General features: G+C 38.9%; 1 protein-coding gene across 1 annotated transcript in view; it reads left to right on the forward strand.

Moving 5' to 3' along the window:
- The window catches only part of CD109 (CD109 molecule), a gene marked incomplete at its 5' end in the record, with an annotated part of 129,029 nt that overhangs the window by 103,975 nt on the left and 2,896 nt on the right, over positions 1 to 22,158 (forward strand). Inside the window, 8 exons of the mRNA XM_034648275.1 lie at positions 7,660 to 7,741; positions 10,252 to 10,480; positions 13,630 to 13,795; positions 15,330 to 15,520; positions 15,988 to 16,143; positions 17,247 to 17,312; positions 20,638 to 20,780; positions 21,601 to 21,668. Coding sequence (XP_034504166.1) covers positions 7,660 to 7,741; positions 10,252 to 10,480; positions 13,630 to 13,795; positions 15,330 to 15,520; positions 15,988 to 16,143; positions 17,247 to 17,312; positions 20,638 to 20,780; positions 21,601 to 21,668 — 1,101 coding nt within the window. The remainder of the gene's footprint in view (positions 1 to 7,659; positions 7,742 to 10,251; positions 10,481 to 13,629; positions 13,796 to 15,329; positions 15,521 to 15,987; positions 16,144 to 17,246; positions 17,313 to 20,637; positions 20,781 to 21,600; positions 21,669 to 22,158) is intronic.

Consider the following 22,158-nt stretch of genomic DNA (forward strand, 5'->3'; position numbering starts at 1 on the left):
TTATAATTTGATACATATTCTTTGGGATAATTTAATAAAATAATATAAAATATTTTAGAAAGTGCCCCATAATTCAGTGTTTTATATGCTTTATGAATTGTAATGTTGGCTAGTCAAATATTAGTGCTATAAAAAGACAGAATCAGTTTTCTAGTTTGAACCATTTAAGGAATGATAAAATGATAAAATCATCCCTTAAAGATAATTTGAGTTGTATTCTAGGTACTTTGCTCGGGGTTAGCAGAGGTCCTAAAAAATGAAAGCTCCAAATCCTCGGTGTCTGTTTTTTTTTTCCCAAAAGGAGCGCTGGTCCCTCAGGCCAGCCCTAGCCAGGCTGAGGGCCAACCTGCAGTATTTCAAAGCCGTCCCCCGGGGGGGGCTGCATCTCCTTGATGTATGGGAGCCTTCCTCACACTTGCTAGTTGTTAGAAGGTGCAGAGAACCACAGGGCAGAGAAAACATGGTTCTCTGAAGGCCACGAAGTCTTGCAAGCTGCTGTAGGCATGAAGATCACTATTGTGGGGATGTAGGCAACCCCACCTTGGGGGACAGGAGAACCCCATGGTTACCGTGCCAGCTGTGGAGGGGGTCACACCGGGGCTCTGAATCCTGCCTCCTGCTTTGGGCTGGTTTCCTCCAAGCCTTGTTTTCCCACCTGTAAGATATGTAATAAAGTACCCACTTCATGGGGGCTGTTTTGGAGATGAATTAAGATATTTTAGCACTTGAATACAGTAAATGCCCAATAACTGTTAGCCATACTGTATACAGTTAGTAGCATCTGACCGGGGAGTTAGAGTCCACAGTCAACAAGTAAACCCCGTCCTTCGCCTCAGAAACAAACGTGAGGTTCTCCTGCACTTTCCATCCCCTGGCAAATCCTTCCACTCACACACCGTCATTGCTCAGCTGGACAACTCCCGTGGCCTCCTTTTAGAAAGCCTCTCTGCTTCTGTGTCCATTCCCCTTCAATACAGGCCCTACATATAATAAAAGGGATTTATTTTTTTTTAAAGATTTTATTTATTTACTTGTCGGAGAGAGAGCGGGGGAGCTGCAGGCAGAGGGAGAAGCAGGTTCCTCACTGAGCAAGGAGCCCCATGTGGGGCTCCATCCCAGAACCCTGGGATCATGACCTGAGGCAGATGCTTAACCAACTGAGCCATCCAGGCGTCCCAATAAAAGGGATCTTTTGAAAATGTTAAAATCAGGTCACTTCCTTGCTTAAAATTCTGTAATGGGTTCTGCAGTGGGTGACCTGGCCTTGGCCTCCATCTCTCTCCTCACTTAGGCTGCCCTGTCTTGGCTCCCCCGTGGCTCCCCCTGGAGCACTCCTGGCTCCAGGGTGCTTGAGGGCTTTAAGCTTGCTCTTCCTTCTCCTGGAATCCTCCCATGGCTGCTCCTTCTCACCATTTAGGTGGTGTTCCCCTCCAGTGGCCTTCCCTCCTTCCCACTTAGGAGCTCTCATTTATAGAACTCCATTTCATTTTCTTTACCACACTTCACGTTATTTAAAAGGATCTCGGTTACCTGTTATCTGTGTGTCTCCTGCACTAGAAGGTAAGCTCCGCGACAGTGGGGGCCGTGTTTAATCTTTTTGCCATCGTATCACTGTGTAAGCACCGCCATAAATGCAGACTGGATGAATGAATTACTGTCGATATTCATTTCTTTGGGCCTCCGGTTCATCATCCTAATGTGGAGATTGGGCCCAGAACATCTCTCAAGTATTTCCACAATGCAGTGATTGTTAATAAACACTAAAGGTTCTGCCTGGCCTTGGCATTTTCTTAGGAGCTAGGAAACGGGCCCGTGGTTTCAGCTCACCTTCTGAGCTGGCAAAGTGGCTCATGGAAGTTGACGCAATGGCACGCCCCCAAATACATCATTTCACCGGCTGAACTCAATTGTATTTCAGAGTCGTGGACAAAAGCTTCTTGGTATAATGATTTTCATTATGAAATCAGTGTCTCATTTCAGAGACTTTGTTTTTTCCTTTGCCATCACATTTGCGAAAGTCCTTTAAATATACTGTAGTCGTTTTTATTTTTTAAGAAATTAAAATGGCTTTGGCATGCGTCATGATTATATTATTTAAATGTCATTTATGAACAGCGCATTGTTTTACTTAAATCATGCTTGGCCCAGGAGCCTTGTAACCTAACCCATTGTTTTTTTGGTCAAAACAACAGCTACATCATTGAATAGTCTCTTTTGCTGTCAAAAAGAAAAATAGAACCGTAAAACGAAAACTGTTTCTGATAAGAACTGGAAATCCTGTTAGAGATTTAAACCACTTGTTTTCCTCAAATATTTAAAAATGGAACCTGTGGCTCCATTTTTCAAGTGAGACTCAGACCAAGACTAGTTGAAAACACATTATATATATTTTTCCCATTGAAATTAAAACAGGAAGAATGGGTTTCAGAATTCTGATGATGCTCTCTGGTCATCACAAGAATGGCTAGAGGCAGTAGTGAAATTGCTGAAAAACTCAAAACCCGGGGAAGTAAGTTCTTACTTTCCATATTCTATATCATACAGAGTAAGGACATTGATGATGATTACTTTTCTTTTAGTACAGAAACTATTTTTGTCAGGTTTTTTACCGGAGGAATTGAGTGATAGAGTCACAAGGAGCTGATTTTACTTCTTTTATTTATATGTAATTTTGACAGTTGGGGTAAACAAAGTCAAATTATGTTCAGAATTTTTTCTATGTGCTTCTATGAACAGTATTTTCATCTTTATTGTGACAAATTATAAATATTTTACATTCATGGCTATTTCAAAGAAAATTCCTGACCCAGGAAGTATGTAGCTTGTCTGGCCCTTTATAAACAGCAGCTCATGGGTCATTATCCTATCAGCCTCCTGACTACTTCTGTATTTTAATTTTCAGAAGTATCTGTTAATTCCTATCGTACTATTGCTTTCTAAATCAAGAGCTCTTCATGAAACTATGACCTTAGGGAAATATTCTTATTTCCTCATAAACTTTTGGAGAAAACCATATTTTTGCCTTTTTCACCTATTACGAAAAGTCTCCAACTGAGGTGACTACACTTGTATGTTGAATTGTTGTACTAATAGTAAACATCACAGCCAAGTCAGCGGTGTCCTCCACTGCCTGTGGAACGGTTGATTTGCAGGAGAAGCAGCCGAGGGGTCTGTAACGATGCGTGGCTGATTTAGGTGAGGAAGGCAACCTCACAGGCTATTCCTACTGGGAGAGTCATGTAAGTTCCTCTGTCTAGGTTCTCATTCTCTCCTCTGTTTTGCGCTGGGAGCAGAGCTGGAGGTCTGGAGTCTCAGTTCCACCTAAGCCAGCTCAAGAAATGCACTCCACAACTGGAGACCGGCTGTGAGTCCTCCCCCTCTTCTGGGCTGGCTGCCCCTGGTAGAGGAATGGTGCTAGTTGTTGATATTAATGAGGACTGTTGGAGGTCAGCCACTTGAGGGGTAATTTCCATAAGCACTGATCTCATCTGCATGATCTCATCTCTCTGGTTTTACAATAACTCACACTTGGAACTGCAGTTGTTGATGTGATTTGGGGGCTTGAAAGCACATGGTCCTGTCTTTAGAAGCTGGTCCTTCTTATAGAAACACTTCCTATAGTGATGGTGGGTCCTGAAAGCTTTCTTGTCTTCTTTCTCCTCTCCTCTTTACCCCTTTCCTCTCCTCTCTCTCCTCTCTCTCCTACCTTCCTCTCTCCTCCCCTCCTCTGTCAGATTGAGCTCACAGTTAAACTCTGCTATCTGGTGGATTTAATCCTGAATTGGAAATCGAAGGAGAATGTCTTGGACTCTTGCTAATTTCCTTTGTAAACACTTGAAAGCTTTTCTGCTTCTCTGTGAACCCTAACTGCCTCTGAAAAAGGAAGAGATTATATGCTGTGTTTTTTTCAAGGTTTATGAAAGCTAAAACATGTTGAAGTGAACTAGTGTTAATGATGCCTATCATTTTTTTCTATTCTTGTTTGTTTTCTTTTTTGAATATGTAGAACATTAATAAGCTTCCAAAAGTCCAACTTTATTCTAAAAGGTATATGCGAAGGGGTATCTCTTCCTCTTGTATCCCTTCTCCCAACCCCTTGTGGGTAACTTCATTGGTTTCTAGTTTCTTTCTCTCCCTCTCTCTGCAGAAATTAGCATATGTATATATATTTTCTTATTTCCTCGTTTTCTTACACAAAAGGTAGTATACTATACATACTATTTTAGACTTTGCCTTTTTCACCTAACAGTGCATCCAGGAAATCACTCTGTATGAGTTCAGAGAGATATTCCTCATCTTTTTTCACAATTGCATAGACTTCACTGTGTGTGCATACTACAGTTTACTCAACCAGTTTCCAATTTGGGGGCAGTTAGGTAGTTCCAATATTTTTGCAATTACAAATGATGCTGCAATGAATAATCTTATCATCTTCTGTATGCATGTTTTTGTATTGTTGGAGGATATCTTCAGGGTAGAATCTTAAAAGTGGGATTATTGGGTCAAAAGATATAGACACTCCTTTACACAGCAGTTGTACCTTTCTGAGTTCCCTCTAGCAATGAACGAGGTATTGGTGTCCTTACAGCCTTCCCAACAGGATGAGTGGTCACACTTTTGAATCTTTGCTAACAGGATGGGTGAGAAATGGTATGTTAATGTAGTTTTAACTTGCATTTCACTTATTAAGAAGTTGAACATTTTTCCATATATTGAAGTCCATCTCTGTTTTATTTGTGAAATTTTCTTGTCTTTTGTCCATTTTCTTTTTGTAGGATTTTACTCTTTTTCTCTAAACTTAAAAGGTACTTTATATAAGTATATGTATAGCTATGTAGTGATAATGTATATATATATAATTTGTATGTTAATATTAGGGACATTAGCCATTTATGTGTGTGTGGCACATATTTTCTTCTAATTCGTCATCGNAGGATTTTACTCTTTTTCTCTAAACTTAAAAGGTACTTTATATAAGTATATGTATAGCTATGTAGTGATAATATATATATGTATATATATATAATTTGTATGTTAATATTAGGGACATTAGCCATTTATGTATGTGTGGCACATATTTTCTTCTAATTCGTCATCGTTTAACTTTGCTAATGTGTGTTTTGCCATGTAAACGTTTAAAAGAATTTTTTGTGGTCCTATTTATTACATGTTTTCTTAAAAATTGGGTGTTAGAAAGCCTTTCCCATGTCCGTGGTATGGAGTGATACCTCTTGTTTATTGAGGGCTTGCCATGTAAAAGGTGCTGTGCCGAGGACTTCATACGTTAACCAGTGACGGAGCTCTGTGAGTTAGCAGGAAACAGCAGCTTTAGAGACACAGACCTTGGCTATATCTGGTCATAGAAGTTCACTAGTTTCTGGCTTCAGTACCTCCCAGCTGTGTGATCTTGCTATCTCTAAATAGCATCTACATCTTAGAGTTGTGAGAATTACCTGAGTTCATACTTGAAAGGGCTTTGAACTGTTCCTGACATATAGTCAGTGTTGGACCAGGACTGGATATTTAATTATTGTACCATAATATTTCAGTTTTAAATATCAAGATTATAACCCCATTCTTTAAATTAAAGCAAAATTCTGACATCACCTAAATGTTGCTTATATTTCTTTTACTGTAGGTCTTAAACATCACCATGAAACAGTGTCTTGCTTTTTACATGCTTTGTCTTATTGTACCTTAAATCAGATACTCAGATCTGGGGTTTCTGGGGAAGGGCTCAAGGAGGAAAGTTTGGGACATGGCAAGGGCAGATTAACGGTAACTTTAAACCATCAATGCTCATGTTTTGTTAGTTAAATATGAATTAATTACTTACAGTTATTAATGCTTCTAAAATGCGACATTCATAAAGTAAACTTTTTTTGTTCCTAGAGTTTACTAGGGATTGAATTCAACATTTTATAAATGCTTATGGTGGCCAGGCTGTATGTGACCATGCCACAGAATTCATACTGTGTGACGTCACCTGCCTGTAGTAGAATCATGTAATTTTCAGGAAGAGTCCTTGGTTACCAGAGAATCATTGATAATGCCTTGAGTTGGAAAAATTTTTGGTTCCTGCTTCTGCTTGCTTTCTAATGATAAATTATTGCTATTTTAATTTCATTTTTAGCAGCTTAGTTTGTGGTGGGTTGTTGGGTGACTCTTGTAGTGTTTGGTCTGTGATTTCTCAGTCATTGGTCTTTGAGACCTGCATGAGTTGCTTTGTGAATATGAAACACCTGCCTTATTTGCAGCCATTTACTTGCAAATATGAAACATCTGCTTTTATTAAAGCAGCTACATGAGCCTTAACCCCCTTCTCAGTTTACTTTTAGGGTGAGACTTCATTACCACTGCTGCGTTCTTTGTGTGTGTGTGTGTGTGTGTGTGTGTGTGTGTGTGTGTGTGTGTGAGAATTTGGAATTGAGTGGTGCGCAAGCTGGTTGGTCTTTTGCTTTACCTCAGTTGGCCATCCCCCCAAAATTTTAAAGCAATTGTCTTAGATTATTTAGCAATTTTCCCCTTCTGTTGCTGGCCTAAAAATAGGAAACATTTTCTTTTCATTTTAGCCCTAAGCGTTAATTATGATACTCTAGATAGTATTTTTCTTAGATAGCAAACAATTTTAGATGATGAAGCATGGAAACTATTGTAGTCAATACTACAGAGTTAAATAAAACTTAGCCTTTAGTTTGGTTATTTTAAATATTTTTATTTATTTGTTTAGTTAGAGCACGAGTTGGGAGAGGGGCATAGGGAGAGAGAATCTTTTTTTTTTTTTAAAGCTTTTATTCATTTTTGAGGAAGAGAGAGGGGGGAGAGAGAGAGAGCAGGAGGGGGGAGAGTCAGAGGGAGAAGCAGACTCCCTGCTGAGCAGGGAGCCTGATGTGAGACTCGAACCTAGGACCCCGGGATCATCCCTGAGCCGAAGGCAGGGCTTAACTGACTGAGCCACCCAGGCACTCTTTTTGTTTTGTTTTGTTTTTGTGCAAAAAGGTGATTTTACTGGGGTGCCTGGGTGGCTCAGTCGTTAAGCGTCTGCCTTCGGCTCAGGGCGTGATCCCAGCGTTCTGGGATCGAGCCCCACATCAGGCTCCTCCGCTGGGAGCCTGCTTTTTCCTCTCCCACTCCCCCTGCTTGTGTTCCCTCTCTCGCTGGCTGTCTCTTTCTCTCTGTCAAATAAATAAATAAAATCTTTAAAAAAAAAAGGTGATTTTACTAAAGCACGGGGACAGGACCCATGGGCAGAAAGAGCTGCTGCAGGGAGAGAGAATCTTAAGCAGACTGTGCACTGAGCGTGGAGCCCCACCCGGGGCTCAGTCTCACGACCCTGAGATCATGACCTGAGCCAAAATCAAAAGTCAGACTGGTTTGCTTCCTTTTAACTGGCTAGAATTGTCGTCTCTGTTTTAGTATTCTTCTGAATTTAATTTGTTCTAATTTTACAGTTCTTATTTACACATTCTGCTTGAAAAGTCTTGGTGTTTAAAATTTCTCACAGCGCTTAATATAGAAAGTATTCAGAATTAGTTGCTGATTTGATATCTTCTTTCCCATTCTTTGTTCATGTTTCCTTAATATGAAGTTATGATTAGAAACTTCCATTCATTTCAAGTTGTGATTACATTGATGATCTGTCTACTTTTGTGTCTTCAGGTTATCAGAGAGAACTTCTCTATCAGAGGGAAGATGGCTCCTTTAGTGCTTTTGGGAATGATGACCCTTCTGGGAGCACTTGGTAAGTGTGTTTTTGGTTTTTTTTAAAGATTTATTTATTTATTTGAGTGAGAGAGTGTGAGTGAGTGTGGGGAAGGGCAGAGGGAGAAGGAGAGAGAAACTTTAGCAGACTCCTCACTGAGCTTGGAGCCTGACTCAGGGCTTGATCTCAAGACCCCGAGATCCTGACCTGAGCTGAAACCAAGAGTCCGATGTTTATCCGACTGTGCCACCCAAGGGCCCCCACTTGGTAAGTGTTTTTACTTACAGAACAAATCTGTCATGAATGGGCTCTTATTAGGTCAAAATGGCCATGAGGTTGACAGATGTGTCCCTATGTATATAGGCTTGTAGGTTGCTTTTCTTATAGCCTGGCTTTAAAAGAGATTTTCCTTTTTAAATACAGTTTCAAAACACTAATAAGTAAAATGTTTTTATTTATAAAAGATAAGCTATAAATCTTTTTTTTTGTGGGAAAAGTAATAAAAATACTTTATGATGATGGTGCAGTTGACAAGAAAAACTGGTTAGAAATACTGAAATACTGAGTGATTGTGATACAGTTTTTTTTTTTCTTTTTTTTCTGAGAGACAGAGCATGCAAGCAGGGGATGAGGGGCAGAGGGAGAGGGAGGAGAGTGAATCTTAAGCAGGCTCCATGCCAAGTGCACATGGATGGGGCTCAATCTCATGATCCTGAGATCAGGAGTCAGTCATTTAACTGATCCACCCAGGCAGCCTGACGTAGTTCTTTTCTTAATCAGACATGATCAATACAAATTTTGTATTAACACAGTCAACATAATTTCTTTAAGGTTATTTTTTGTGAAAAACAGTGATGGAATTAAGTAATAAGCATCCCAATTTCTTCCAGAATGGAATCTCTGTGTGGCTGATTTTGGATGATTATTTTCTCTTCTTGCACTATTGTCAGTTACACATTTCACCCAGAAGAAGATTGACTAACTGTAGCAGTCAGGTTAGACAAGGCACGCTGTGGTAGCAACAATCCCCTAAAATCTCAGTAGCTTATTAACAAAAGCTTCTTTCTTGCTCATGCTGCATTTCTGCTGTGGGTCAGCGGGGGGCTCTGTAGTCCTTGCTCAGCTGCCAGCATCTACCCAGGAGGCTCCAGGCTTACTGCAGCCTGGAAAGAGAAGGCTGGAATATGCAACACCGGCAATCAGGTGCTTCAGCCCGGGTGCAACATGTCTTCTCACTTTATCATTATCAGAGCTAGTCACATGGCCATGCTAAACTTCAAAAGGGTGAAGAAGTGAATTTCTCTGCATACTCAAAGTGAAAGGGGATCAGATATTACTGAATACTAGTAATATTTATCACACCTAAACATTTCATAGGATGAGATGTATCTGCTTCAAATTTTCTTTTGGCCTGTGTCAGGATATAGATCCATAAATAGAAAGGTTTGTGTTTTATTGCTTGATGATCTTTTCACCTAAATATTTATTGTTCTGTAGCAGGCACTGGCAAACTTGTAAAGGCTCATATAGTAAATATGTTAGGCATTTGCAGGCCACAGAGAGTCTCTGCTGCATGTTGTTTCCTCTCCCCTTCCTTCTCTTTCTTTCTTTCCTTCTTTCTCCTTCCTTCCATCCATCCTTCCTCCCTCCCTCTCTTTCTCTCTCTCCCTTCCTTCTCTTTCTTTCTTTCCTTCTTTCCCCTTCCTTCCTTCCTTCCTTCCTTCCTTCGTTCTCCCTTTAGAAACCATTCTCAGGTGGTGGGTGATGGAAGGGAGACACATGTAAACAGACCTTTGGCTGGATTTGGCACAAGGACCAGATTTGGCCCAGACAGATTTGTTTCATAGGCTGTAGTTTCTGACTCCTGTCTTATCGGAGAGAAAATATCCATTTTCTCTAGTTAAGAGTACTACNTCCTTCCTTCCTTCCTTCCTTCCTTCGTTCTCCCTTTAGAAACCATTCTCAGGTGGTGGGTGATGGAAGGGAGACACATGTAAACAGACCTTTGGCTGGATTTGGCACAAGGACCAGATTTGGCCCAGACAGATTTGTTTCATAGGCTGTAGTTTCTGACTCCTGTCTTATTGGAGAGAAAATATCCATTTTCTCTAGTTAAGAGTACTACAGCTTGACTGTGAACTATATATACTTCATCCATGGCTTCAGGGCCAAGCCAAGTGTGTAATGGGATCTTCCTTGGTAAATTTCTAGAACACTCCAAAGATGATGACCTTGGACAATTTAATTCTCAACTTATGAAATAGTGAGGGCGGTTGGGATTAGGTGATTTCTAAGTTCTTTTCCAAATCTGATATTTTGGGAGTTGACCTGGAATTTCTTGCCCATATTCAAGTGGAATTCAAGGTAGGCTGAGATGTTTATGTTGTCTCTTTGTTGCCTTTCTTCCCTTTGTTCCTTCTTCAGTGATTATCTTTTTGTGAATCTTGTGATGGGGGAAAATATTGTTATTGTTGGTGTTTTCTTGCTCAGTGTTAATTAGAGGACTTTCTGAAGTATATTTTATGTAATTTTTCTCCCTTTTCACCTAGGTTGTCAGCTTTTGTCTTAAGATGTTTCCTTGAAGCTGATCCCTACATAGATATTGATCAGAATGTGTTACACAGAACATATACTTGGCTCAAAGGCCGTCAAAAATCCAGTGGTGAATTTTGGGAGCCAGGAAGAGTGATCCATAGTGAGCTTCAAGGTGGCAATAAAAGTCCAGTAACGCTTACAGCTTATATTGTGACTTCTCTCCTGGGATATAAAAAGTATCAGGTATTTAATCTTTAATTTAATAAATGGTGGGTGGGAAATCACAAGGAAGGTAGGTCTTGATGAGTCAAGAATGTGTTTGGAAATTTAAGAGTTTTGCAATTTTACATCACATTTGAAGTCTGAATTCGGGGACCTTTTTGCTTTGCATTTATGGCCATATTCTAAAATCTGAGAATGAAATATGAACCCACTCTTTCCGAATAACTAAGAATGCTTTCTTATATAAATGTTGTTGTACTTGCTGTTGGTAAGATAAATCAATACATATTTTCTCATTGGAAAGGTCCATTTCTTAGGGGACAGAAAATTCTTTAGAATTGGGGAATGCATTCTAGAACATTTAGGTTGTGAAGGATTTTTTTTTTTAAATTTCTAAACTATCATGGAGCAATTACAATGTCTGCTAATTTAGTGCAAAGTATACCCACACTCTAAAAATCATGTTAAATGGGCATGGATGTCTGGATGAGAATGAGTATGCATGGAAAGTTACGCTAATGAACTTAATTTTGCTCCAGAGCTGTTTCAGTGATTGATGCCTTTACTGCTTTAATGGCAACTACATTTCACATGATCGAAAACAGTCATTCTTGATGTAGTCCAGTACTAGGCATGTGGAAGATAAACTTTCCCCTGACTTTAGAGCTTTAACACCTGAGGTCAGATATGAATAATATTTTTCTCAAGTTTGCTGTCATCTGAGTTCATGACATTCAATGGTAGAAACATTGGCAAAAGTTCTTTTTATTTCTTATTCCTTCTCGGGTGTGGGCCTGTTTACTCATAAAAACTGAAAAAGCAGTGTTTTCTTTTTTTTTAAAATCTTTTTAAATCTTTTCTTTCTTTTTATTTAAATTTCCAGGTAGTTAACATACAGTGTAATATTAGTTTCAGGTGTACAACGTAGTGATTCAGCACTTCCATACATCACCCAGTGCTCATCACAAGTGCCCTCCTTAATCCCCATCACCGATTTAACCCATCCACCCACCCACCTCCCCTCTGGTAACCATCAGTTTGTTCTCTGTAGTTACGAGTCTGTTTCTTGGTTTGCCTCTCTCTTCCCCCCACTTTGTTCATTTGTTTTATTTCTTAAATTCCACATCTGAGTGAAATCATATGGTATTTGTCTTTCTCTGACTTACTTCACTTAAGCATAAGACTTTCTAGCTCCATCCATATCATGGTAAATGGCAAGATTCCCTTCTATTTTATGGCTGAGTAACATTCCATTGTGTACACATACACATATTTTCTTATCCACTCATCAGTCAATGGACGCTTGGGCTGCTTCCATATCTTGGCTATTGTAGACAGCATTGCTGTAAACATCAGGGTGCATGTATCCTTTTGGATTAGTATTTTTGTGTTCTTAGTACAATTGCTGAATTAGGGTAGCTCTAGCTGTATTAGTTTGCATTCCCAGCAACAGGCATGGGAATGCCTTTCTCCATGTCCTCACCAACACCTTTGTTTCTTGTGTTGTTGATTTTAGCCATTCTGACAGGTGTGAGGTGATATCTCATTGTAATTTTAATTTGCATTTCCTTGATGATCAGTTATGTTGAGCATCTTTTCATATGTTTATTGGACATCTGTGTGTTTTCTTTGGAGCAATGTTTATTATTCATGTCTTCTGCCCATTTTTTTTTTACAGATTTATTTATTTATTTGAGAGAGCATGAGAACAGGGGGAGGGACAGAGGGAGAGGGAGAGAATCCTCAAGCAGACTCCCCACTGAGCCCAGAGCCCTAGGCGGGGCCTAATCCCAGGACCCCAAGATCATGACCTGAGCCAAAATCAAGAGCTGGACACTCAATCAACTGAGGCATTCAGGCACCGCTCCCATTTTTTTTTTTCTTGAAGATTTTTTATTTTTAAGTAATCTCTACACCTAGTGTGCAGCTTGAACTCACAACCCTGAGATCAGGAGTTCACGTTCCATGACCAAGCAGGAAGGTGCCCCTCTTCTGCCCGTTTTTAATGGGATTATTTGGTTTTTGGGTATTGAGTTGAGTCAGTTCTTTATATATTTTGAATACTACCCTTTATCAGATATGTCATTTGCAAATATCTTCTCCCATTCAGTGGGTTGCCTTTTAGTTTTGTTGATTCTTTCCTTCACTGTGCAGAAGCTTTTTATTTTGATGTAGTCTCAATAGTTTATTTTTGTTTTTGTATCCCTTGCCTCAGGAAACATATCTAGAAAGAAGTTGCTATGGCCGACATCAAAGAGGTTACTGCCTATGTTCTCTTTTAGGATTTTTATGGTTTCGGGTCTCACATTTAGGTCTTTAATCCATTTTGAATTTATTTTTGTGTATGATGTAAGAAAGTGGTCCAGTTTCATTCTTTTACAGGTTGCTGTCCAGTTTTCCCAACAGTGTTTGTTGAAGAGACTGTCTTTTTCCTATTGAATATTCTTTCCTGCTTTGTTGAAGATTAATTGACCGTGTAGTTGTTGGTTCGTTTCTGGGATTTGTATTCTGTTCTATTGATCTGTGTGTCTATCTTTGTGCTGGTACCATACTGTTTTGATTACTACTGTTTTGTGATATAACTCGAAGTCTGGAATTGTGATGCCTTCAGCTTTGCTTTTGTTTTTCAAGACTGCTTTGGCTATTCGGGGTCTTTTGTGGTTCCATACAAGTCTTAGGCTTGTTTGTTATAGCTCTGTGAAAAATGCTGTTGGTATTTTAATAGGGATTGCACTAAATGTGTAGATTGCTTTGGGAAGTATAGACATCTTTAACAATATTTGTTCTTCCACTCCATGTGGGCATGGAATGTCTTTTCCACTTCTTTGTGTTTTCTTCAGTTTCTTTCATCAGTGTTTTATAGTTTTCAGAGTACAGGTTTTTCATCTCTTTGGGTAGGTTTATTCCTAGGTATCTTCTTATTTTTGGTGCAATTTTAAATAGATATAATTCCTTCATTTTTCTTTCAAAAGCAGCATTATTTTCAAAATGAATAGCAAATCTTTAAATGTCAATGATCATCATCGCGTCCCATTGCCTAGGACAAAGCCAGGTGCTTAAACAGACACTGAAATTTTTTTTGAATGCATGTTTAAAAATACTTTTTGTTTAAATGTGTGGTAATGGATTATTTTGCATAGTAAAATATATGTGTGTTTTTATTTTCTAAGCCTAATATTGATGTGCAAGAGTCTATCAACTTTTTGGAGTCTGAATTTAATAGAGGCATTTCAGACAATTATACTCTAGCTCTTATAACTTATGCGCTGTCATCTGTGGGGAGCCCTAAAGCCAAGGAAGCTTTGAATATGCTGACCTGGAGAGCAGAACAAGAAGGTAATGCATGGGGTCATTTGAGATTGTTAGACTGCTATGCGTTAGGAAATACACAAATTATGTGAGAAAGTTTTGTAAGCCAGATATGACGTCGATAGCATTTACCTCTTCTGAATGGGATGATAAATGAAATGCAGATGAGAGCAGATGAGTCTGACATGGCTGCTTCTGCTTTCCCTGAGTTTTCTAGAGAATTTCAGGGCTTGGGTGTTTCCTTCTTTTAGATATGTTCTGCCCTGTGTCAGTTACCTTATGAGTTCTTTGATACTGTTTCTGGTGTGGTGGCCTTGAGTGATCATTAGGACATAGGGTTGTGAAGAGATGTGGGTTTTGTTGCTGCTACTTGCTTTTATGAGCTTAAGTTTTCGTAACTATAAAATGGGGGTAACACCTAGCAAATGTTCAAGATTTGAACTAAAATGCTAATTAATAGAAATGCAAATGCCAAAAAGTGCTGTTAGTGAGTTGGATGACTATTTGTTTTAATGGGCTACAACAGGTTAAAAAGTACAGGTGTTGCTTCCCAAATGGCCTCTATGGTCAGGGATCCAGGTGTGTATGTGTGTGTGTACACGCACGTGTGTGTGCATGTGTGAGAGAGAGAGAGACAGACAGACATAGAGATGGGGATGAGTGGGCAGAAATAATTTTAGGTAATGTCCACTGATTCAAAGCCTTGTTAATTCAAGAAAGGATAAATGTTGAAAGTGCTTAGAGATTTTTAATACTCTAAAAAATATTGCATTATTATTAGCAGTAATTTAGATCGAATTCTTATTATCTTTACTGCCTATTGCAGTGCTGGGGACTAGATTGTTCCATGGAGACTGTAGGCCTTGACACTTCTCCTCTGCTTGTCCAAGTGGTAGTTATTGCACATTCCACCTGAGTGTGATCATCATCCAAAGGGTAGTATTTGAGATGGGGGAGGGGGCTCCAAGTGAGATGTTCCTCTGTGGGTAGCAGAAATATCTCTAGGAAGATTGTTGAGTTGGCCAGGTCCTTCATTTTTTTCTTGGGGGCTTGGATTTTGAACTTGTAACACCAAATTTCAGATAATGAAAAAAAGGAGAGGTTTCCGGGAACATTAGGGCTGGTTAACGGCAGATTCCCAGAACAGGGTTCTTTCTAATGTGTCCTAAGATATATTTAGGATGGCCTGGTCAGAAAAGTTATGTACGTTATCTTCTGGAGTATAGTATGTTTTTCTTTTATTTATAGCTGTTTAGTCTTCAGCCAAACATGTGGAATTTCTCTTGGGAAATTATTTTCATCAAAACATCCTCAAATGTAAGGAAAAGGATGAGAATTTATAAGTTGTAATAGTTTAGAAAGTGACCTATAAGTCCATGTTTACATGTGTGTCTGTGTTTGTGAATACCCATATTATTGCATGGCATACATATGGTCATATTTGGAAATTTATCTATATTTATGCTAGTCAAGTAGGACTTGGACCAGTGTAGGAATATTTAATGGTATAAAATGTAATATGTGCTCAATTGGTCAGACTGTTATTACTTGTCTCATGCAGGAGGCATGCAATTCTGGGCGTCATCAGAGTCTAAACTTTCTGAGTCCTGGCAGCCACGTTCCCTGGATATTGAAGTTGCGGCCTATGCGTTGCTCTCACACTTCCTGCAGTATCAGGTGTCTGAGGGAATCCCGATTATGCGGTGGCTCAGCAGGCAGAGAAATAGCTTGGGAGGTTTTGTGTCTACCCAGGTGAGTGATGATAGTTTTTCATTTTTTAAACGAAATCTTGTTTAAATATATTTGTAATTTTTTAAAGGAAGTGGGTGGTTGCTTTTTTCATGACTTCATAAAATTGGCAATTTAAAAATTTAGTACCGTAAGTCAAAGGTCTAAGTTACTGATTTTAATCTTTTTCTGGTCACGGATATAAACATCATATGTGGTATGCATATGGAATAAATTAGTTCCCCATCTATGTTGGCCATCTTTCACGCAGGTAACTGATTTAGTAGATAGTCAGTTTCAGTCAGCAGATACTTTCCAAGCCTGTTCTGTACTGTAGGTCAAGGACATTCAAAAAAGGAATAAAGGAGAGCTTCACTCCCAAGGAAGGTGGGTGAATGCATAGCAGGTGTCCTAAACATTACTAACTTTAAAGACTCTTTGGTGACCTGGATATATATTTATATGCACACATGTTTTTCTTTCCTCAACAGGACACCATTGTAGCCCTGAAGGCCCTATCTGAATTTGCAGCCCTAATGAACACAGAAAGGACAAACATCCAAGTGACTGTGATGGGGCCCAGTTCACCAACTCCTGTAAAGTTTTGGATTGACACACAGAACCTCTTTCTTCTCCAGACGGCAGAGGTGTGGACAAGGGGGTGGTTATTTAAAATTACATGTAGGTGATTCCTTATGCTGGAATGCTGTTTTATTTCCATTCTATTTACTTCAACAAAGACTTGTTCCTAGAGCCCTGTAAAGAGACTGGGAGGAAGGAGTGCCCTCCTTTGGTTGAATTTGCTGAGCTGGGGAAGAGAGGAGGGGATGGGAACTTTGGAAAGCTTTGGAAAAAGAGAAAATATGGGCTCTACCATATTGGGAAAGGAACGAACACCTGCTGAGTTCCTATTCTTTGCAGGCAGTGTGCCAGATTTCTTTACATGTGCTATTGCATTTGCTTCTCAAACCAACACCAAGAAAGTAAGGACTTTCATCCCCACCGTACACATGATAAAACTGAGGCTGAGAGAGGTTAAGCAACTTTCTCAAGATCGTGTTGCTAGTAACAGTAGAGCTAGGATTTGAACCCACGATTTCAGACTGTGTTCTTCCCAGCTGCACCACATGTCTTCTTAGGAGAATTGATAGAATCAGTAGTAGGATTCTTACTTTATTTTTTTTTAATTTTTAAAAAATTTTATTAAAAATTTTTTTTTGGATTCTTATTTTAAAATAGGATAAAGGCTTATCGTAGACCCTAACTTTATTCCTGTGGTTAACCTTGGGGGAAGCTGAGAGTAATGGGTGAAAGTGAGAACTTCAAGGCTGGAAACTGAGGAAGAGGGCTGGTGGCAAAAGAAAAAGGAGGACTAGTGTGAGTCATAGTCTGTGATCATGTGCCACTGTGTCACGGGAAGGCCGGAAGATTAGGCGCTAAGGGAGATGGGAGGAGTGAGAGGACTTCTGTTTCTTGTCTCTCTTGCTTCCCGTACCTCTAGAAGGGCAGCCCTGTCCCCTCTCAAAGAGTAGAGGTGAGGGTGCGTGGAGAATGGGCCCTTCCTCTGCCTTCAGCTCTCTTACCTGGTTGGCCCCTAGTTTTTGACATGTGAGGCTCTGTGAAATTCTTAGAGCTTTTACAGAAGATGCCTTACACTCCTAGTGAGGGGTAACACTGGTTTCTAGTGCTAGCTGGAAGGACCTGGATATGGAAGATTAGCCTTACTCACTCTTTTCCCATCTTTATTCAGCTTGCTGTGCTTCAGCCAACTGCAGTTAATATTTCCACAAGTGGTTTTGGATTTGCTATTTGTCAGGTATGTAACAATGTTCATTTTTGTTTAGTTCAGTATGACTTGTTATAATAATTCTTTCGTTTAGGGTACTGCTCAATCTGTAACTTAGATAATGTATAAAATTCTTAAGGATTTCTGTGACTTAGGTAAGATAAATCACTCTCTTTAATAAAAAGTATTAGAGATGTTACTACTAGTCAGTAGATAGCAACCAAATGGACTGACAATTTTGGAAAAATATTTCTTGAGTATTATATGCCTTTTGAAGTTAGGATTAAATTCTTCCGATATGATTCTTGTGAGCTGTTGGGAACTCCCCATCTTTTTGTGAAAATACAGCTCAGAAATCATAATGGTGGTAGAGTTTCTACTCTGACTTGATAATACAATAGATTTTGCCCATAACTTCTTAATATTCATCTAACAACATGAAGGTCAACATGGTATTACAAGGAATTGTTGAAAAGAGAAAATGTCCCTTTAACGTAAAATCTTATGTAATTGTTGGCTAACTGAATTTAAATTAAAAAAAGAAAATCTTATATAATAGTAAACAAAACAATTAGAGCATGATATGTTCAATGCTTTGCTATAAGAATAAAATCCAAGAAACTTACCCTTAATGGTGCAGTAGCGTTAGAATAAAATGGAAGTCGAATGTAAAATCCTGAATGGAATAGTTATTATCTTAGTACATTGAAAATTACAGGGACTTGACATAATCTTATTGGAAACCAAAAATAATATTTTATGTAGGACCAGAAATGGTTATGTGCTTGGTTGGAATATACAAACCAAACTAAACCCTGAAAGATTTACCGAGAAAGTTAAAAAAAAAAGGCTGTTAGAGAGAAAAGGTACTTTCCCAAAAACCAGTACAACTGTTCTAGTTGAAAGAACAGGTATACTTCCTAAGTAGGGCAGATAGATGGTCAGATATAATTTCAAAACTTCCAAATAATTCTAAGATTCTTTTGTGTAATATTCAAAACACAGTAGTAAATGTTTTTTTAAAAATCAAGGAAAAATGATCACAGTTAAAAGGAACAGTATTCATCAAAAAGGCTAGAAAGAGAAAAGAGTGAATAATTTATATTTGTCATTCTTAACAAAGGCCATGTGAAAATTTCCACTCCCAAGCTGTCTTTCAAAGCAAACAGCAAATCCAAATGTAAATACACAGGATATTTTCGATACAATTGAAAAATTATACGTGCTTAAATCACCAAATTGGCTGGAATTTATTCTTTATTAAACCAAATGTAGATAAATGACTGAAGCCAAATGAGTTTTACTTGAACTTTGAAGGACACATCAGTAAATGTGGTTCCTACTGGTCAGAATGCTCAGTACTCCAAACTTGCCTCAATATGCAGAACACAAAAGGTGGGGACTGATAGGTGCTTCTTAGGATGGAAAAAAAAATTGCTAACAAGTTGGACACCTGGGACTATGTTTTGAGATTCTTTTAATTGATATTTTTTAATTCTTTTAATTGATATTTAATTGATATTTTCTTTGATAAAGAAAGGAAAGAAACCTCTCAGGTTTGCAGTAAATGTTAGCCCCTTTTAAGAACTAAAATGCTGAGCTGTTGGAAATAAACTGCAAGATGTCTCTAAGTTGGCTGAATGAGCAGTTGAGCTTTTCATGGGTCACACATTAACCCCGATACTAAGTTATAGTTGAGTATTAATTATGATCCAGAGGACAAATATAGTAGTTCTTGTTTGTTTCCTGATGACGTTGGTCTCTAAAGGATAATTGCATGCCATTGGAAAGGGGATGATGGAAATAACAGAGACAGTCTCTCCAGTTACGTGAAACTGTTCTTCACCTCCTCCAAGAATATTCTAAAATTTTAATTGTAGTTAAGAAAGAATTAGAGAATGCCCAGAGTGAGATAACCAGAATGATCAAGAGGATGAAGAGATTATGTGAGCTAGGTGTAGCAGAATAAAAAGTTGGAACTCTTAGGTTTGAAAGAGGAAGGCTTAGAAAGAGGATTTATTTTTATTTTTTATTTATTTTTTAAAAAGATTTTATTTATTCATTTTAGAGATTGAGTGTGTGTGTGGGTGGCGGCGGGGGGGGGCAGAGGGAGAGGGATAAGCAGACTCCATGCTGAGCACAGAGCCCGAATTGGGGCTTGATTCCTTGATCCTGAGATCATGACCCGAGCCAAAATCAAGAGTTGGACCCTTAACCGACTGAGCCACCCAAGTGCCCCAGAAAGAAGACTTTTTTTAAAGTGTGAAAATCTACAGAGGGTACTAGATGTTTAGTTCTGAGGGGTGTGTGTGTGTGTGTGTGTGTGTATGATTTAAGTATAAGAAAATACAACATTACATAGCAATGGTAAAGCTTATGAATCTTGGTATCAAAAAAGGTGGAAGAAATAGATTCCAGTTGAACTTGGCATGAGGCAGTTGTAGGAGAATTTGACTATATTCCCAAGCTTCTGATCTTAGGAACCCTTTGGGAAAAAAAAAGCCAACTTATCCTCACCTTTGCCCAGTGTCCCCACAGCACCTTGCCCTGGTGGTAGGCACAGAGTACTTGCTGAAAAAGACCCAGTTGTCTTGAAATCTGTCATTTTATCATCTTTTAAAAGTATTGTACAACCAAAAAGAATGCTGAGCAGTTGAACAGGTTTCTGTTCAACCAGGGCTCTTAAATGTTTTAGTTTTGATTTAGCTTACTGAGTTTCTAAGGTTCCATTTTGTGAAAAATGACACCAGTTGGGCAGCAGAGCTTAGAAATTAGTGGATGATCTCAAAAAAGAAATAGGCTGTAGTTTCACTTTTTCCCTAAAGAGAATGTTTTACATTCCTTGAAAAAAAAACACCATACAATACCTATGAATATCATGAAGGTCTGTACCTGTTCTGGAGTCTCACCTAACAATTTTCTGAATTTTAAAAATCATTGCTTATAAACTTTTATAGTATTTTTTTTTTTAAGATTTTATTTATTTATTTGACAGAGAGAGACAGCCAGCAAGAGAGGGAACACAAGCAGGGGGAGTGGGAGAGGAAGAAGCAGGCTCCCAGTGGAGCATGGAACCTGATGCGGGGCTCAGTCCCAGGACCCTGGGATCACGCCCTGAGTCGAAGGCAGACGCTTAACAACTGAGCCACCCAGGCACCCCTATAGTATTTGTTAATAATGATACTTTTTAGCTGGTAAAACTAGTTTTTTTTTTTCTTGGTCGAAGATTATAAATCTAGTTGCGTTTATCCCAAAGAGAATCATTGCCTAATATTCAGAATATGTAATGATGGCAATTTATTGGTAATAATTTATGACGAGCTTATTACTTATGCTAATTTATTATTTTTTGCAGTTTAATGTAATTTATAATGTGAAAGATTCGGGTTCCTCCAGAAGACGAAGATCTATTCAAGACCAAGAAGCTTTTGATTTAGACGTTGCTGTAAGAGACAATAAAGATGATACCAATCACTTGAATTTGAATGTGTGCACAAGGTTGGTATTGCTTTAAGTCCTTTCTCTCTCTCTTTTTTAAATAGATTTGAAGATTTATTTGTTTATATATGTATGTATGTATGTATTTAAGAGAGGGAGAGAGAGAGAGAGAGCACATGTGATGGGCGGGGCAGTGGGAGATGGAGAGAGAGAACCCTAAGCAGGCTCCATGCTCAACTCGGAGCCTGAGGTGGGGCTTGATGTCATGATCCTGAGATCATGACCTGAGCCGAAATCAAGAGTCGGATGCTTAACTGACTGAGCCACCCAGGTGCCCCAGATTTGGAAATTTATATATATGTAGTTATCTGACTACATCAATATAAGGAGTTACAGGGGATGCCTGGGTGGCTCAGTCAGTTATGCTTCTGCCTTCAGCTCAGGTCATGATCCCAGGGTCCTGGGATTGAGCCCCGGATCGGGCTCCCCTGCTCAGCAAGGAGCCTGCTTCTCTCTCTACCTCTGCCTGCTGCTCCCCCTACTTGTGCTCTCTCTCTCTGTCAAGTAAATAAATAAAATCTTTAAAAAAAATATAAGGAGTTACATTTAACAAAGGTTTCAGTTATTTACAAACTAGAAATACTGCTTAATTACATTTATTTCTCAATGTGTTCAAAATGATTTATAAGTTCTTCTTGTATTTATAATAACTTTGAGTAGAAAAATTTATTAGAATGTAGGTCTTAATTTATGAAAACTTTAAATTAACCGATCATGTTTAATACTCTAAAATCCATTATTCCTTGGTTAGTAATTTTCTGTTGAAGAATTATTCCAGGTTTATATTTAACCTTTAGTTAAATATAACTTTTAACCCAAGACTTCATAAGAACGCAAGTTTAATGAAGAGAATGGTGTTTTTAGACACAGAATACTCCAGTTTAGAAGGTCTTCACCTTGGATAAATAGGCACTTTTAGCTTCTGGGAGTACTTAATAAGGTGATTCTTAAATTCAGTCTATATCCAAAGCATCTGAGGATCTTGTTAAGTCAAAAGGAAAAGGGGTTCCAACTCAAACCTGCTGACTTCACAGGTTGAGAGTCTGTGAAGCTGCCTCCTTCAGCTTCCTTGGTTGTTCTAATGCACACACAGGTTTGAGAGCAAATCCTTCAGAAGGTTCTTGAACCGGGAGACTTCACAATTGCTTCCTTGTCAGTCTATCCTCTCACCGCTGCATGATTTGCTGTGAAGTTGGGAGTTACTGTGAAGATGCCCTGATATTGAGGAGCTGCCGTCTGTTCTTTTGAAATACCCCCTAGTGTTCTGGTTGAACATGGCTTCTTGTTGGCTTGTTGTTGGAAGTCACTGACGTGGTACTGAGCTGCCAGATGCTCTTCAAGGTCATTGTCGGGTGTTTCTCCAGGTGGCCAACCTTCT

Source organism: Ailuropoda melanoleuca, chromosome 19 (genome assembly GCF_002007445.2).
Source record: "Ailuropoda melanoleuca isolate Jingjing chromosome 19, ASM200744v2, whole genome shotgun sequence".
NCBI classification, from domain to species: domain Eukaryota; kingdom Metazoa; phylum Chordata; class Mammalia; order Carnivora; family Ursidae; genus Ailuropoda; species Ailuropoda melanoleuca.